General features: G+C 38.1%; 1 protein-coding gene across 1 annotated transcript in view; it reads left to right on the forward strand.

The window, feature by feature from the left end:
- Positions 1–19006, forward strand: part of CCDC171 (coiled-coil domain containing 171) — a 164957-nt gene that overhangs the window by 49046 nt on the left and 96905 nt on the right. The window contains exons 11-13 of the mRNA XM_058424068.1: positions 8166–8268; positions 14220–14323; positions 17077–17166. Coding sequence (XP_058280051.1) covers positions 8166–8268; positions 14220–14323; positions 17077–17166 — 297 coding nt within the window. The remainder of the gene's footprint in view (positions 1–8165; positions 8269–14219; positions 14324–17076; positions 17167–19006) is intronic.

The raw sequence follows: 19006 nt of genomic DNA on the forward strand, positions 1-19006 counted from the left end.
AATTAATGCCCTACAACATTTCCCCTTTTCTTATTAAATTGAGAAGGAGGAAGGCTCAGTCCATGGGAGATGTTCAGAGTTCGGACCTTGAGTACCTTTAAAGTCGCAGAAGAAAAAAATGACCTTTAGTGCAAACAAACTGTCCAGAAAAACACTGTTAAGGGATAACTGGGAGAGGATTTGGTGCTTTCTCCTCCTCCAGGCAGCACTAGCCACTTGTGGGGCCTCTGCAGGTGGCTTTGCAGTTTTAGGGATGAAAGGTTTCACCCACTTGGCTGGCACCCCCTTGAGATCTGGGGGAGTGAACACATAGGCGTACCCACGACCCCAGGTGACCTGATCATGAGGACTTTCTGTTTCTCTGGTCGCTGGATCCTTTACTATCACATCTGGTGACTTTTGCTGAAAGGCAGAACTGGTTAAAGCAGGATTAGTTAATTCAACATTTACATTTTTCAGTTTTTTCTCCCCCCTTCTCGGACTTGCCCCATTTATGTCAGCACGCTGGGCAAGCCGGTGCTCAGCTTTTAGTTTTCTGAAAAATTCCTTTTGGGCCCCCAAGACCCCCCATCCCATTGTCCTGAAAGTCCAGAAATTGTCTCTATAAAGGGCACTGAGATGCCCAATGTCCAGCCTGATCACACAGGAGACACGTTCTTCTCTTGAGTGGTGGCTGTGGCACGGACACAGGGGGCACAGTGTCTGCAGCAGCAGCCTTTTGTGGTGGCTTGACTCTGGAACTGTGGCTTTGGTGACCTGTTATGAAGGGAACCTTCTTGGCACACACCTGGAGCATGCCATCTAAAGCTGGAGCCGGTTTCATGGACAGGCTGAGGATAGCTGCCTTTTCGTTAGCATTGGTCAGCACCATCTCCTCCAGGACCTGTTCCTGGGCTCCTTCATTCTTAACCTGTAACTCGATAGCACTTGTTAATCGCTCCACAAATGTTACAAAAGGTTCTGATGGAAGCAAAGGAATTTCCTGAGCCTGCTTGAGGGCTGAGACCCATTCACCATCACCACACAGATGTTCTAAAATAGAATGGGGAAATTATTATTATCAACAGACATTTCAGGAGTTTGCCAAAGCTCCGGAAGCAAATTTCTTTGGAGGCCAAAGGGAACTGTAGGATTCCCCAGTAAACTTGCTTTTAAAGATTGCAGAAGTATTCATTTTCATATCCAAAACTGATCTGAGCTTTGCATAAATCCTGAATCGCTTGTGGGGGGAAGGGGTCCCAATAACCATGGACAACACCCCCTCTTTTTGACTGTCGATATGTGAAAGGGGTGGCAGAAAAGCTGGGATCACTTCCTGCTTCCGGGTTCCTGGCTCCCCCACCCCCCTCTCTGGGGCGTGGGAACCGGGACTGTGGGCAGGGAAACCGTGGGAACCAGGGGCAGGGAGGGGCTGGAGGGTTGAGTCACACGGGGAGGAGTCGGAGGGCAGAGGTTTGAGGGTAGGGGGCAGAGTCAGAGGAGAGGGCAGTGCCAGGGGTGCACCGAAGGGAAGGAGGGGTCTTTGCAGAGGAAGGGATTGCAAAAGGGATTGCGGGAAGGAGGGACAGACAAAGAGAGAGGCTCCTTGTGACTTGAGAGCACATGGCTTTGGCCATTTTGAACAAAGGAGTCCCCTCCATCTTGTGACCCCCCCCACAGAACTGAGAGCAGCCTGGGGATCACTGAGATGGGGCTTTTGAGCACCCGACCTGTCTGCAAAAGTACAAACTGGGGAGAATCCACAAAGAACTGCCTTTTTTTCCTTTTAATTTTGCTTTTGCAATGCAAACTTAATTTTTAAGCTATTAGAAGCAAAATTTGCATTTTCTTTATTATTAGAGGACCCAGATTCATCTGTTTTATTTGCAACAGCCTCCCAAAATTCCGGGAAGCTTATTTGCTCTAATGATACATGTGGAAACTGAGAAAACAACCACTGAATTAATTTTTTCAACTGTTTCTTTGAACAATGGGTCCCCCCATCATCCAAGGCACTTAAAATTTGATTACAGACTCTTTTTTGAGACACAGACAGCCTAGCACCCACTCTTGGCTCAGATTTTAAGTTTCTGTGTCCCCTTTAACTGTGACTGGGAAACCGAAAGTTAAAAAACCCTCGCTGGAGAGGAAAAAAATGCCGAGGGGGAAACAGTTACCTTTTCCACCCCCCCACACCAAAACAAAATGTGCTATTAAAGCACCCTGAAGGTTTACTCTGGAAGCAAAAACCTTCCCCCAAAGGAAAAAACCCTTTTCCCTGAGGAACAACTCCTCTGAAAGACTTTTCCTTAGATAATACTCACCAACAATCCAGCGTTCAGACGAATCTTTCCTTTCTTTCCCAATCACTCCTTTTGCCTGAGACTGACCCTTTTGGTGCAAAAAGAGCTTCCAGTCTCAGTTCCCAGGGTCAGCTTTCCATGGACATGTGGTCACCTTCTCTGGGAGCAGCCTGCCTTTCAGGGGGCTTCTTCACAGCACTCCAATGGGTTTTTTAAGTCCAACGGAGAAAACTACAGCCCTGGCCTGTGGAATCCTGTGTTTTGGAGACTCCACAGTGAATGCCAAGCCTGACGGGTCTGTCTCTGCATGGGTGGGCTGCATTTTGTGACTCACGTACCTGCGTGAGATTCCTCGGCCACATGCTCCAAGCATGGTTCTTCCAGCTTTCTGGGAGCCCCTTGTGGCTTTGAGCCGCACGTTTAGGCACCAGATGTGGTGGTTCTTTAGAGACACTCAGAGGACCGTCAATGGCAAAAGGCAAGAGCCTGCTCTTTGTCCGGGGGGGGGGAAATTATAGCTTTATTTGGTCCAGAGCTCCTTTAGCTCCTTCCCCATCCCTGTTCTGATGCCAAAGAGACTGAGCCCTGGCCATCCTAGGGCTTTTGTCCAGGGGGGACGGGCCTAGGGGCAGGGACAAGCCACTGCCCAGTCAGGGATAAGGTGGGAGTGGAACAGAGTTGGGTTACATTCCAGTGTGGGGGATGGGCACGGCCGAGCAGGGACAAACCATGTGATACAGTTTCCAAGGAGATACAACGGAAAACATTACAAACGCCAATATAAAAATAGAACATAATATAAACCAAATGAACACACTGTAGCACCTTATCATAGGGGGGAGGAATGTTTCTTCCCAGATGCTACTTCTATTAGTCTTAATGTAAGAAGACTAGTTAGTCTGAAGCATATACTGAAATGATCTTCTGCAAACGAATTTTGTAATTTATTTGATAACTGCAGAGGTCACTCAAACTGTGATGTCCTGGTGTTGGAAGACAGGCATCTAAAATTTAAAGCTGCCATTCTCAAAAAATTTTCTCTGACTTGGGGGAAAAAAAAATAAATCTCAAAACCCAAAGAGATACTTCCTAACATTCTCTCCCAGCAAAAGTTGTCACAAATCTCTTTTTATAGAACAAGAATGGTTTCAATAGAACTTTAGCATTTTGATTAATTTGTTAGTCTGAGATACGAAATTTCTTGAGAGATTGTATGTAATTTACATGTTGCCAGACTTCTATAGATTTTTTGAATATTCCAGCTAATAAAAGAAAAGTATTCAATCATTTGATAACTAAGGCAAAAGTAAATAGTAGCCCAAGGAGAGAGTTTGTTAGTGACAGTTTTGTTTTGTATTTTATAATACAATTTATGCCTGTTTGCTGAAAAAATTATTCCACTCTTCTGCTTTACAGAGCATCACTTGAGTAGAACCTGTGTTTTGTGAAATCTGGAACAGTCTTTTGTATTTCTGTAAATGCTTTGGTTTGCTGGCCCCAAGGTCATGCCTGGTAAACATTCTGATACTTTTGTAAAGAATTTACATAAGCACTTTTCAAGGAGTATCTGAACATGCTGCTCCTTGGTGGATGTGTATAGTTCTGGATTTGGCTCTTACTCTGCCTTCACCAGTTGGAATTTGTACTGCAGACTGAGTGGGTGAATTAGTCCATGTGCAAGAGAGTGCCTCCAGGGAAGCCTTGTAACTGTGAACAAAGTAGAGAAAGTTCCTCAGGAATTGAGGCAATTCATTGCACAGCTGGACCCCAACTCCCTGCATACTATGCAGTGGTTTTGTTAAGGTAAGGCCTCAAAGTCCTGCCCACATGTTTATTTTTTAAAAGTTATTGAACTTGATATAGAGATGCACCTTTGCAGCGTCAGGTTCTGTGGGCTGTCCTGGAACTGTGCATAGAGTTTACATTTATTTTAATCAACCATGGCTTTTGCAAAATGCTGGAAAAACAATGGAATATCATTTCTGTATGGGAACAGGAACAAAAATCAAATACTTGTAGTTAAGGAAAATATGTCTACAACCAAGGTAGTAGGAACTTGTCCTGGTTAATAAAAGTACCCTTCTGGAAGATTAACACAGTGATTGGAAGAATTTTTAGCAGTCGGTTTTCTGAGTAGTTCAGGTTGTTCTTACAGATAAGGATAGAAAGTATTTGGGAAAAAGATTTTCTCCTCATTTGCATCTACAGTATCTTTAATTAAAAATGTTCGGCTTCTCTTTGATTTCTTTCAAAGTTCAATTGTGTTTTGAAATTGATGATTAAATAAATATATTGCCAACAGCATCTTCTGCATTTTCTTTGTTCTCAAGAGTTGTTTTATGATAATAGGAGCCTCTTTTAAGGATATGAAGTTTGTTTCAAGAAAGCATTTTATATGCTAAAATTCAGCATATGTTCTGGGTTGAGAAAGTATGATTTTTCTCCCATGTTATTAGGGTTTTAGCCATCAGTTTGGAATGTAGTGTGAAAAAGGAAATTGTCTTTGGGGAGTATGGGAAATACTTCCAGTATATTTTGAGAATTTTAAGTTCTCAAGTGTTCATGGAAATTTCACTGATCTCAGAGACTTGGAATTCCCAAGGGCAGGTTCTTCCAGTGAAGACTGAGGTGAAAAAAGCAATGAGAAGGCTTTTTCTCTCTCCTAGTCACCAGATCACTGCCTCATTAGCAGTGGGCCCACATTTTGCCTAGTCCTTTTGCAGGTGATGTGCTTCAGAAATCTTTTTCTGTTGCTCTTCACATCCCAAGCCACACTCAAATTCAGGTGGATTTTGGCGTTCCTAAACATATCTCTCTAGGCTTTAACAATGCCTCTGTGTTTTTCCAAGTTTATCATGTCTAAACAACCTTCTTTACGCTTCCTATTAATACTTGAATTTAGTCAGGAGTTTGATGCATATCCATGCAGACCTCACCTTTGATTTTCGAAGTTGTTTTCAAGGATCACTGTCTAGGTCAAGAATGGTCCATTCTCATGTACAGGAAGTCAAGCAAAGTCAGCAGAAGACTTTAGAAATATTCTTTCACCTGTTTCTAGTAGTGAGGTCTGTGAAGCAAACTCTCTATGTAAAGGCTTTACCAATTTTGTCAACTAATTTCTCTTTTGAAATAGCTTAGGAAACACTTACACCTGTACTTCTCCAGTAGTTCTACAGGAATGGCAAACATGTTGATGCATGGAGTTGCTGAGAAGGATTGTAATCACATCTCCTGGAACAGTTGAATCTGTCAGCTGCAATTGATTGTGTTTGATTCTATACTCATGCACTCCGTTTTCCTTTTCAATGTAAAGCATTATGCATACTCTCTGTGTTTGTTCAGGCTGAAGAAAGCAAAGGACATAATAGCTACTGCTGTAAACTATCAGGTGGGTGCTTATGGAGAAGATGGAGTTAAGTTCTTCTTAGATCTGTGCATTAGAAGTATAAGAGAAAACTGGGAAGCTGTAATTTCCTGTAAGGGAAAACAGAATACGTCACAATGCAGATTGTGAGATATTGGAACAGGTTGCCTGGAGGGTTTGTTGAAACATCGTTTTTGAGGATACTCAAAACTTGACTGAACAATTTCAGAGTCACCTAACCTGACTTCGACCATACTGTGCTCTGAGTGGGGAATGGGACCAGATGATCTCCACAGGTCCTGTCAGCTTAAATTAATGAATTTATGACTGTATACATTCTTATTAGATAACTGTCAGTGAGACATAAGAAATCAGATCAATAATAGAACCTTTTGGACTGTGCCTGGATTTTTAGCAGTGTGATTTATAGAGTTTTTTTCTTTCAATTTCTGATAATGGAGACAGCGATTGAAAATAAAACTTGGAAAGGAAAGATTCGAAATATTTTGCAGTTCAAGTGTAGAGAGACTGGCTAGTCTAAGTAATTTCCTTTTGATCTTTATTTCTGTTGAAATAGGGACAAATATTGACTTATGAAGTGTAAATGCAGTTAGCAAATGAAGCACAGAGAAGTGGTGAAGGCTGAACAGACTGGAACACACAGACTAAATTATGGTAAATTAACTAAAAATGGAAAAACTGAATGAGAAGACTGAAAAAAATTCTCACATTTGACTTTTCCATAGGAAAATGTTTTTCTGAGAAGATTAAGTCTCACCTTCTCTGTGCTGGAGTATTTTATGTAAAAAGAGTACTTATTGTGATGTTTTCATATTTTTATATTTTCTTATTTTTAATTTGTGAGGTCTTTGAGATGATGTCAGTACACGAGAGTAAATTACTTTAATGTGCTTGCATCCTATAAAATATTTTTACTGAATCTCAACATTTACAAGTTCAATTTGTATAGATAAGTTTATGGAGTAGGAATTAAGCCTTAGTTATTTTTCAGTATATACAAGTGATTTGGATATTCTTTATGAAGTGTATTACAAACTCTCACACAAGGAAAAGCATGTAAATGCTACAGGGAACCTAACACTGAAATACACATATGAATAATATATTAGTTGATATACAGTACATATAATTAAAATTGAAAGAGTAAAGCAAATTTATAAAATATTTAAACTGAATAGTGAAGAAGACTGCAGAGAATTAAATGCATTTCTTGTTTTTTTTTTTATCCTGACAGTTATATGCTACCAGTATGTAGCAGTTTTCCTGGGTAGGATGTTTCCCACACATAAGAAATTGCCTGGGTTCTTCGACATGCAGTGAGCATAACTAAAGCAATAGTTTCTAGATATGATAAAAAACAGGAGAATTTTGCCCAGTAAAAAAGGTCTTTTTTAGACCTTTTACCTTTTTAAGGCTCTTTACCTTAAAGAGGTAAAAAACCTCTTTAAGACTTTCCGTTACCAAGTAGAAATGGAAATTACACAAATATGTATTATAATTTAGAATGGAAATAAATTGAGCAGTTAAAAGTCATGTGCTACCTTTGACCATAACCTTTGTCATAAGAAAATTGTGAAGTTATTTAAATCTAGTTTCCTCTTGAATTGGGGTAGGGGGGAGGGTTTTTATTTATTTTTGCTGCTTTTAGGTTTTCTAAATTGCTGAGGTATATTACTTTTGGTCAGTCAGCAGCTAAAATCACACATTTCCATGTGATGTCAAAACTACATATACCCAAAAGGATCTTGGTCTTGTCTGGACTTACGGGTGCCTGTCTTTGAAAACTGCAGGTTGTAATATCAGATATAAATTGAAGGAATGATTTGGTATAGCCTTTCTACTGTAGCAATTAAAAAAATCTGCTGTAGAACTTTTCTGGCCTCAGAAAATTCTGTGTCTTGATTTGAACAATAGACTTAACTTAGTGAACAGCTTTCTTTAAGACAATTCAGTTATAGGGTCTAAGAATTCTGTAGCTTTATGTTCCAAGCATAAAGGCTGAATTTTTGGTATTGAAGAAATCCCTATCTAGAATGGAACATATTAACAATTGAAGTAGGCAGGTTTGCAATGAGAATAGGCGTCGGATTTTGACTGAGTGCCAAATCATGGATTTCTAGCCTGTCTGCCAGTAGTTTGGTGTCTTTCTAAATGCCCTTGTAGGGTGTAATAATAAATTTCACTGCCTGCATAGATGGACAGAATTTAATGTCCATTAAGATACTTCTAAAGCAGAAGATGATGAAGGCTAAGTTTTTGTACAACCATCTTTTGCTTTTGAAATCCTTTAGTTTTATATTGTATGTTGCAGGGTTCTTGTTTGTTACGTCATATTAGGTCTCATAGCTCGAGTAAAGACATAAAAAGAAATATAGCAGAAATTTGAATTTAATGAAGAACAAGTATATAGTTGTGATGTGTATTTCTTCTGTTTACTTATTTTAATGTGTTCTTTCCCTGCCCCCTCTTGTCTTGTCTATTCCTCCTGTCAAATAAAGGCCAAGAAACACCAGGTCTTTCTAACAGAGACGTATGAAAACAACATGAGAGAGCTGGAGTTACTCTTGGACAGCTTTGCTATGTCAGGCCAGCGGACAGCAGGTTAGTTGAAGGTATAAAATGACAGATGCATCTGTCAATGTTCCAAAGTCACTACATTGTGGGAATTCTGCAGATGCCTCTTGCATTCCCTCTTCTCAACATGCTTTGATTTGATGACATGATAAGAGCAGTTCTCACAGCAGTCAAATGGCCTTGCTAGCTGAGAAAGGGTGACGGATTGTGGACCTACTGTTGTCAGCCCAGAGCTTGATTTACAAATGCTGAGGTGTATATGATCGGTCAGAAAAGGGCTCACTTGCTGTGATCTAAATCCAACTGAGAAAAAAGTCCTTACAGTATACCTGCAAAGGGAACAGATGTTTTGCCTGAACTGAGCCAAATTCTGAGGCAACCTTCATCAACTTAAAGGTCATATATTCAAAAAGGTTGTGTAGGACACATGATGCAACACAATACTTTTTACAGTTGATTGTGGACCGGTACTATGTTGCATTAATTTAATCTGATATAGAACAAATATTTCTCTGTTCTCATTAAAATTATGGCTAACATAAACAAGCTGAATTTAACATCAAGCTAATGATTTTTTTTTAAGCTGAAAATTGAACACTTTTTAAGATCTTCATTTAGAATTGTAATTTCTGTTGGAAAAATTACATACTAGACACAAAGTGCTTCCAATATACAGTGAAAATAAACTCCAAGAAAACAAAATATGGCTTACAGAGGAAATGGGTTTATTTTATATATATCATGATACGTGTTTGCACTTTTTAGCAACAATAGACATAAATGGGTTGTTAAAAACACTTTTAAATGAAGATACTTTTTTTTTGTGTCTTCAAAAATTGAATTTTTGGGGGGCCTGGTGCTGTTAAATTTCAATAATGGAACAACTTCTTGGGATTTCTTCTGTCCTTAAAAGGTGAGTTTGGATTCTGTGATGCATTGATTTCCTTGCATAGGCTATACGGTTTTTTTGCTTTGGCACTGGTATCAGTTTTATTCTGATTATAAATGTAATTACCATGATAATACCTGTAGGTTTAGAGTTGAAAACCTCTTTAAGACTTTACGTTTCCCACAGTTTTGCAAAGTTCCACATGCTCAGAAGGGGAACTCTCAGGGGAGCTGGATGCTGCTGCCAAAGTGCAGTTTCCAAAGCAGCAATTGTCTTTTCGATAGTTAGTTAACCTTGCTGAGAACAGCTTTGACTTGTTTTTATAATATTAGAAATTCAATAACAGTACCTTCAGTATTATTTTTTTTTGTTTGAGGTAAACTTTTAAACAAATTTAAATATATCTTCTTTTTGCAAGCTTTAGCATCTCTGAAGAAGCTCTTGAGGCAGATAAAATTCAGTTTTGCAGTGGATTGACTTAGTCTTTACAGTCAGTTACAGTCTTTTTATATTAAGATAGACAACGACTAAGACATTTGTTCTACATATTTATTATGCTTTTAAGTTTGAAACTTAATTTTAATGCTTTTGCATTATTATATTATTACTCTGGTGTACTTAGAAATTTTTGTATCTAATAATATTTATTCAAATTAAAAAGAAATATTGTTATTGTATTTGAAATGGGAATGCCTAGGTGCCAGTTAAAGTAAAAATCTTAAATAAGTCTTTGTAGTCTAATTACTTGATGAGGGGCTGTAGGAGCCACAGCTGATGGGGCAATCTTTCATGTTCTTCTGGTCAACATTGAATTCAAGGCGTTGAGAGATCTACTTAAAAATCTGTCAGTATTAAAGATTCAATACTAAAGATCTGGCCCATTAATTCAAGTGCTGATTAGTTTGTGATTATTAGCTATACAATAAAGAGAATTTTTGTATTTTTACTGTATTTTTAAGATTATATCATAGGTTGATGTTGGGCCAATGCCAAGCGCCCATGAAAGTTGCTAACTCATGTAGCTGGACAGAGGAGAGAAAATTTAATGGCGGGTTCATGGGTTGCGGTTAGGACCAGGAGAGTTCACTCATCAAATACCAACATGGGCAAAAGAGGCTCAACTTACAGATATGAAGTTACTACTAACAAATCAGAGCAGGATAAAGACAAGTAAAACAAACCCTTTAAGAAACACCTTGCCCCCACCCCTCCCTCCTTGCCAGCTCCACCTCCTACCCCATCGGTACAGGGAGACAGGGAGTGGGTGTCACGGTCAGTTCATCACCCGAGGCTTCTCCTGCTGCTCAGGGAGAGGAGTCGTTTCCCTGCTGCACGGCAGGGTCCCTCCCATGGGATACAGTTCACTGAGAACTCCAGCTTGGCTCCATCTCGTGAGCAACAGCTCCCTGCAAACGTCAGCAACGTGAGTCCATCCCACAGGCAGCACTCCTCCCAAAACGGCTGTGGCGTGGGTCCCTCTTCCGTGGGGTGTAGTCCTTCAGGGACAGGCTGCTCCAGCCTGGGAGCAAGGGCCTCTCTCCACAGACCTCCCACAGGATCACAGCTTCCTCCAAGGTGTCTGCCTGCTCCAGTGTGGGGCTCCTCTAAGGGCTGCAGGTGGATCTCTGCATCCTTGTGGAACTCTGTGGGCTGCAGGGGCACAGCTGCTTCACCACGGTCTCACCACAGGCTGCTGGGGAATCTCGGCTCCGGTGCCTGGAGCCGATCCTGCCCCTCCTGCACTGACCTTGGTGTCTGCAGAGCTGCTCCTCCCACTTGTTCTCACTCCTCCTTCTCTGTAGCGTCAATAAAAACTGCACAGCAACATTTGTTTTGATTTATTCTTAAACCTGTTATCACAGAGGCATTTACCACCATTTATCATTGGCCCAACCTTGGCCAGTGGCACATCCATCTTTGGATCCACTGGGGATTTGCATTGCTAGCCATGGTGGAAGCTTCTAGAAGCTTCTCACAGAAGTCACTCCTGAAGCCACACTCACTACGAAAAACCAGCCCATGCAAACCCAATACAGATTAAAACCTAAATAGTTTTAGAAAGCTGTTTTTTTTTTTTTTTTTCTTTATGGATGTCAAAATAACAAGCATAAATCCATGTCTTCTCCTTTTCCAGTGACTTTTATATATTTTCCATTTCCATTATTCTTATTGGTCCATTTGGATTAATTCGCTTTGTATCTTTGCAGTTTATCTCATTTTGAAGTTATTCAGCAACAGGGTATACTCTTAGGGATGTTTGTCTTCAGGAAAAAAATAATTGTGGTTGTAGTAATCTGAAAAAAGGTGAAATTACTGCAAATTTTAAGAGTGTCAGCTGCTTTGAGTTAGCATCTCCATTTAATACAAGCCACTAGTACCATTTTGGTCAAAAATTTAAACCACAGCACCATATAAGCTGGTATGAAGAAAATGAACTTTTTCCTACCCTGGCCCAGTACAGCTAGCAGAAAGTCTGAAACAGCAGGTTTAAGAGTTTATTCACTTCTATACTTATATAGGACTTGTATGGAACTTGGCATTTTCCCAGAATTCTTCTGTCAAACTCTTGGGCAATACTGGGCATACACTACACAAGTACTGGTTTGGGGTTTTTACTTCATTGCTGACATGGTGCCTCTGCCCCACCAGAGTGCATTTGGATTATGTTGCATGTCTCCTGCACAGTATTATGAACTGTATTGAAGTCAGACAACATTTGGGCAGCATTAAAGCCATAGGTTTGATTTCAGCTAATGCAGGTAGGCTGAATCTGGTATTTCTTATGCCGACTGAGCTGCCTAGAAATAGGATTACAGCAAAGGCAAGGAATGACAGCATGAAATGTTTACCGGCAAAACTCTAATTTTGGCAAACATGATATTAATAACACCATTGCAGTTGGGACTTAAAATATGAAAATACATTATTTAGACAGTTTGACAAAAACTATGGCATGGAAGATAACTCTTGGATTGACTTAATAGGTATTGTTTTAAACTGACTGAGAATTGTGTGTTAACACTCTGCTGGAGTACAAGTATGAAAAATAGGGGGGGAGTGTTTTTGGGGTTTGTGGGGTTTTTTTGTTGTTGTTGTTGTTTTTTGTTTGTTCGGTTGGTTGGTTGTGGGTTTTTTGTTTTTGTCTTGTTTGTTTGTTTGTTTGTTTGTTTTGTGTGTGTGTGTGTATGTGTGTGTAACAAGATCAGTGCTGAATGTTCCTACAATGAGTAGTAGTGAGAAGTTAGTCTTGTAATTGAGAAGACTGGACTGGAGCTCTGTGCGTAGATATAGCTGTGTTATGTGATAAAAATGTTACAGTAAGGTGACATCACTTTCTTCAATGTGAAGTCTTCTCAGAAAAGGCCAGATTTTATGAATTCTTTTTAGATTGGTTTCAACTGTAACATTTTTGTTTGGGGTATTTCTAGGATTCACAGGGTTCTGAAGTGTCATTATGAAACTCTTGCTTTTCCCTAACTCTATAGACTCTTAGAAACTGTGGTAAGTAAGTGGAGTGGTGGTAGGATAGAGCAGGGATCCATCATTGGGATATGTGTGCTGTAGAGCAGATCTGGCTCCTATTACTGAAAGCAATCTTGCAAATATGTGTTGCCTTCACTGGGTGGGACTTTGCCTGTAACTCCTAGAACAGCCTGAATAGCATTTTATACTTTCTGGTATTATCAAAGGTTTGAAGAGAAGAGGCTAACTAGTTGAAAGAATTTTCCAAATGCAGTTGGCAATAAGTTCTGACTTGTGTGCTTAAGTAAGTTTTCTACTGAGTTCTATTGATGTAGCCTACAAGAGAAGTATCATCATTTTCATACAATACATTAGTAGAATATTGTGCTTATTAGATGACACTAATTCTAGAATTCTTAATACTCTGCAAGTATGTAAGTGCACCTCCTCTAGCTGATAAAATTTTAGGGAGAGCCAAAGAAAAAGTTCAGACTTTAGTATCTGATTTGAATTTATGAGTCACTCTGTGTAAATTGCTTAATGACATTGGTGATAAACACCTGTATCTTTGTTTAGTTGTGATGAGAGTTATGATGATTTAGCCCTCCTGGATTTAAAATGCCACAGATATTTTCACTTTTGCAAAATAAGGCTGCTGTTAGAGTCAGTAAACATAGTTTTGCTTATAGAACATGTTAAAACTTGTTGAAAAGTTGATACTATAATGTGCTACAAAGTAAGTGATCAATGCTTCTGAGGAATATAATGCTGAAAAGAATGATCTGTCAATAACCTAGTATTGTGTTGTAACACCAGGAAAAAAAGAAAAGTTTGTTCTTGGAAATTGAATATCAGCTGACGTCTTATGACCTCTCAATCAATACAGTGTTGTTTTGCTTTCCTGGCACATTGTTCTATGCACTTTGGAATGGTCAAACTTGTTCATGTGTCCCTAATTAAGGCAACAAGATCAGAAGTCTCAGTCTAAGAGGTTAATAAATAAGTTTAGTGTATATATAATGAATATATTAGATTTATAATTGAACTGTTCTGTTGGTCTCTGCAGACAGATAATGGTGGTTTTTTGTCATTTCCTTTAGAATAAAATTCAAGATAAATTAAAATGTTTAGAAGTCCTCTCCAAGCATAATATAATCATATGATCTTTGGCTCAGTAAGGCTTTAAGTAAGTGAAGTACTGCATTACTATATGCATGCTTAGTCACAACAGCAAAATAATGTCAGGAAAAGTGTAACATTCTTAACTTTCAGACATGTTTTTCAAAGTATGTAATTGTGTGGTTTCAAAGTTGCCTTGTCTGACTAAATGACACAGGCTTGACCACAGTAGAAACAATACATGGGACTGCATACTAAATGCATTAAGTATAAAAGTAATCTAGAATTACAGTTCTGTATCTTGTATTAAAGCTTTTACATAAGCGTCTTTCAGCTGTATTTCCTGTGAAGGCATGGCTATACAGCTGTAGCTCTCATAGCAAACAAGGCTGCTCTTCAGTGTTCTGTATTGTCACTGAAGCCCTAACTAATTCTAATACCGGCATTCAGGGTGAGTAGTTTTCTCTCTGGCTTTAAGCCTTAATTTTCATTCCACATTTTCCTTCAGGCATTTGTGAGGACAAAGATAAAACTCGGAGCTGCTCTGTCATGGGGACTTTGAGGTGTACCTTGACAGCTTACCAGAACAAGCTTGAAGATACGTCTAATGAGGTAACACTTGGAATGTTTGGCTCTATACGTATTGCATTTGGCCTGCAGCAGTACATAAACTTCGGTTGTAAAAAATGGCAGAAAAGTGGGAATGTTGAGTTGACAGCTCCAAGTACGCCCAAAGAAAAAGTCTCTGTCACTACTATTTCTCTAACCTTGTCCTACAGTGGAGTTTCACATTTGTGGGGACAGGGAGAACAGTTTTTTGTCTTTCTAGTTTAATTTGATTTTCTTGTTCATTATTTTGGGGTTATTTTTAAAAAACATTTAGGTTAACAAGCCATTCATATTTAGGATTGTAGTTAAAAGATAATGATCTAAGAGGGCAGCTGCATATACTGCAGTGTTCTTAAATGCATAATGGTTGAGCCTCAGCAGTCACTGCTACCAGTTATGTAAATGACCATGTTCCCCTGTACTTCTAAAATGGGTATAATTTTCTGATGAGAGTGTGTTTTCAATGGATTCTCTTTGGGAGGTATTTTGCTGTCATTTCAATTAAAATAGAACTGTTATAATACTGTCTTTAAGTTATCTAAGAAAGTAATGGAAATATTTGAATTTGGGGAATCTTACCCTTGAAAAAAATTAGATGTTTTCGATCCTACTGTTTGCGATCCTACTGTCCTTTTATAACACTGACTGAAAAGTTTCAGTTTTGCTTTTATTTTGTTGTGTGTTTTGCTAGTCTGACTAAATGACTCCTCTTGGGTGTAAATGTTTTATTAATTTGTGGCTAGAAATAAGTTAACTGCATCATTAAAAATTTTTGTACAAACTTGTAATTAGTCTTTGAATAAAATCGGCAGATAGAAAACTCAAGGTGTAATAAGATTGTAAAAGTGCCAGCACTCTATTTCACTTCTAGATTTTGTCTTTTGTTTTGACAAATGCATAGACTAGCCAGTCACTCAACAAAAAAATTAAAAAGTAAAAAAAAAAAAAAAGAAACGGTATATCAGCTTTGCCCCTTTTCCCCTTTTATTGGGAAAAGAATGGTCTCTCACAAGACCTTTGAGTTTGTTCAAGGGGCACAAAAATAAGTGACCAATTATACTTTTTAAACAGCAAGCACTGTTAAATTTTCCCAGCAAGATAAGAGAACTGATGTGTATAGTCATTATGAAACTCTTCTGAGACCCAAGTCTGGAAGCTGAAGAATAACTAGGAACATATGACCCACAGCAAATTGTTATTTGGGAGGAGGAGCATCACCTGATAGGCAGCACAGTTGAAAAGTCGACTCAGCAGGCTTTGGCTTAGTGAAGTGCTTTGTTGTGAAACTGTGCCAGAGACAGCAGTGGGGAGACCAAGGGGGTGGCTTCTAAGAAAGCAAAGAGAGTGTTCTGACAGAAAGAAGAATGAACTGTCAAGGAAAATAAATCGCAAGCAGAGCAGGACCAACAGATGACCTGCCACAAGACTTCCCAGTAGGACTGTGTGTGACTGACCCTGAAGTTGTCATATGGAGCCAGAGATCACTGAGCATCTTCGTGGTGCACAGAAAGGGCAGTGCTCTGTCCTTCTTGATTACCCCCGCCCCCACAGAAAATGCTGCTTTTGGCTTTTTATGTGTGAGATATATATAATAATAAAACTTTTTAATAATACAATAATGCACAAGGGGACTATGAAGGGCACTGTGCAATAAAACTAGGATATTTTAATTCATAATAAGAAAGGGGTTTTGTAAACAACACAATAGTAAGCAAATTTTAGTGGTTCTCTTTATAAAAAGGTTTTCAACAAGATCTCACATATTGATGAATTTATTAATGTGTGTGTAGACCTGTATGTATATATGAAATATGCTAGTAAACTTGTCATGTGTCATTTTTAACTTACTGTGTTAAACATTAGATTAAAATATCTAGTTAGTTTGTGGAACTGAAAGGTGTAGAAATATTTTGGGTTTTGTAGGTAACTAGCTTCTGACTTTCTGTATAGCGCAGACACTACAGAATATGTTTGGGGAGAGGGAAAAGACTAGTAAACCAATAAAAAGACTGGAAATATTCCAGTAGCATTCTTTAATTTACTATAATTATTTCTAAGGGTTATGCCTGGTTTCCTGACATCAAAATATAGAAATAAGCATTTTAAAAAGTAATTAATAAATTTTGTAAATTAGCTATTCTGAGTTGCTCCTTAAATGGCAGCATCATCATATAAACAAAGATACAGATTATTTTGATAAGTTGTTATCCTTTTTGAAAGTGGAAAATTAAGCTAGTACACATGATGGTACCGCAGTACACATTAAGCAACCTCTGAGATGGTTGCTTTTAGCCCTGCAGTAGTCACTGTGCCTCTTTGTAACATTGCTGCTTTTTACAGTATGTGAGTACTATCCAGTGCTCAGTAAAGAATCATGCTTGTAGCTGGACAATTTCCGCAAATAGCCACTGATTCGAAAACTTATTTTCTCAAACCACTCCCCAGATAATTATCTGAATTACTAAGCTTTCAAATGCATTTCAGAATCTGTGTTTTTGAGAGTTAATAGGATAGGTAAGAGTGGACTCAGTTTGGGATTCTGCCACTACTCTTTGTTTTAAATCATTATATAGGAGTTATTTAATGTTTTTGTAATAGCATATTATTTAGATTGTATGCAGTACAAAAGCTCTTCGAGGAGTTGAAATAAATTTTGGTTTTTTACTTTCATATACAAAATTCTTCCTTTATATTATATTGAATAAATCACGGCAGCCTTTCTGTAAAAGCCTGCTTGACTTTCATATTTTTCACAGCTTGAGAAAATGAAGGCTTTGTGTAAAAAGATGACAAAAGAACTTGATGTATCTGAGGAGAAAACATGTGCTTTAAGACAAGACCTTAAGGTATGGTTTAATGAATTTAGCATAAAATTTGGACGTTCTGCAAAAGGTATATTTCTGGATTAAAAGTATCCTTTTTTCTTATCAGAGTAAGGCTCTATATCTTTGTATTCTATTGAGTGAACTAGTTTACCTTATAAGTTTGTGTGAAACCATGCTGCTTTATTCCGGTTACCACTATAAAGTACATAATTTCAATGACTGCACTTCTGAAATGATTAAAATACATTTATAAATTTGCAAAGTGTTGTTTTATATTGGAATCAGTATCAGTAATCTTTTTTGTTTAACTGTTTTTCTGAAGAAAAGGGAAAGAGAATTGAATTACCTCTGCATATGAAGGTATATTTTATTAAAGATGTCTATTCTTTTGTTAATTTTTTTGTTTGTGTTTATCAGAAAGGTCAATGGATGTGATGCATCAAGTTGGCTTTAACAGCTGTAAATTGTGTGGCCTGAAATTTCTTGGAGTAAAAGTTACCTGAGATAAAAGCACTTGAGAGATCTTTCTTTTAGTTTTGGAACAATATTTTTTTTTCTGGTTTTGGCTGACACCAGTTTTGTAATGTCTGTCTGGTTAAATCAATAGTCAAGGGAGTGAGGAAGTCCTGAGGTTGTGTTTTAACTTAATCTGCCAACTAGCAGTGTATTGTATTACTGCCAAAATAGAATGTCTGTAAACGCAGCATTTTTCAGATTCTTTTACTGAGGATATGCTGCTTTATGTTTTATGCAGTGTTTTTCTGTAACATTCATTGAATCTTCACATTAATGGATACTTGCACATGATGTGTTGTCACCTGTTACAAACTTTCTTTACTAATTTATGTTTAGAAGATTTAGGACTTCTGCTTCTGTTACAGCACCTTTTTAAGTCACCTAAAAATTTTGCAACCCTTTTCAAGAGATACTTGTTTTCTTCACACACAAACTGAACTTGCTACACACACAGGGTATCAGTTCTTATGCAATATGCTGGTTTTCAATCTCTCTAAATTTTTGGTAATAATATTGTATAGATGATCAAAATTTAGATCCAGTCTGAAAGCATTTGTATTAAACATTTAAAATTACTTTAATATTTTAATGTTTTTTATTTAGAAGAATAAAACTTTTTCTAATGTCATTTTCTGATGAATTTGTTAGTATCTTTTGTATGATTTTATGGTCTATGAAGCTATGATTTTATGAAAAATAAAAACCACTTTCAGTTTGATCTTTTGCAAACTTCAGCAGTGCTGGAAATCCTGTGTAATTGCACAATATTTTGGCTCAAAAGGGACAGTGTATTAAGTTCTTTGTTTACCTGGTGACATTTTGGTGCTGGTAACATGATGGTATTTATGACCATTTCTGATTATTACTTACTTCCCATGGTCAAGCCTCCAAAGAGAGTCCTCACTTTTTTTTATCTTACGTGGGAAGAATACAATAGACAACAGTAGCCGTGTTGCTTGCAGACTCAGCTCTAACAGATCAGGGATTCGCTTAAGAAAATAATGTATGTTTTCAATAGCTCTGAGAGCTTTGCACTCTGCAGAGGATAAGTTGTGTCCCTGTGTTCTGCATCTCATTTGTGGAGGTAGAGAAGGCTGTGAAGATCACTGCATCATAGAGCCTTTATCTGTCAGAGATGGATTTCCAATGCTGTCAAGTTGCAAGCTGTGGAAGAGGCCTATTGTCAATTTCGAAATTCTGTTTTTGAAGGATGAAGTCCACCTAGCCTGGAGTCTTGTGAATACACATGGTTATATGACGTTTCTTTCCTCAGATGATGAGCACTTGACTAAGGTAACATTTTATAGAGTAAAATTTACCAGCCTTTCTTTTGTGTTCTTCTGTT

Source organism: Hirundo rustica, chromosome Z, assembly GCF_015227805.2.
Source record: "Hirundo rustica isolate bHirRus1 chromosome Z, bHirRus1.pri.v3, whole genome shotgun sequence".
Taxonomy (NCBI): domain Eukaryota; kingdom Metazoa; phylum Chordata; class Aves; order Passeriformes; family Hirundinidae; genus Hirundo; species Hirundo rustica.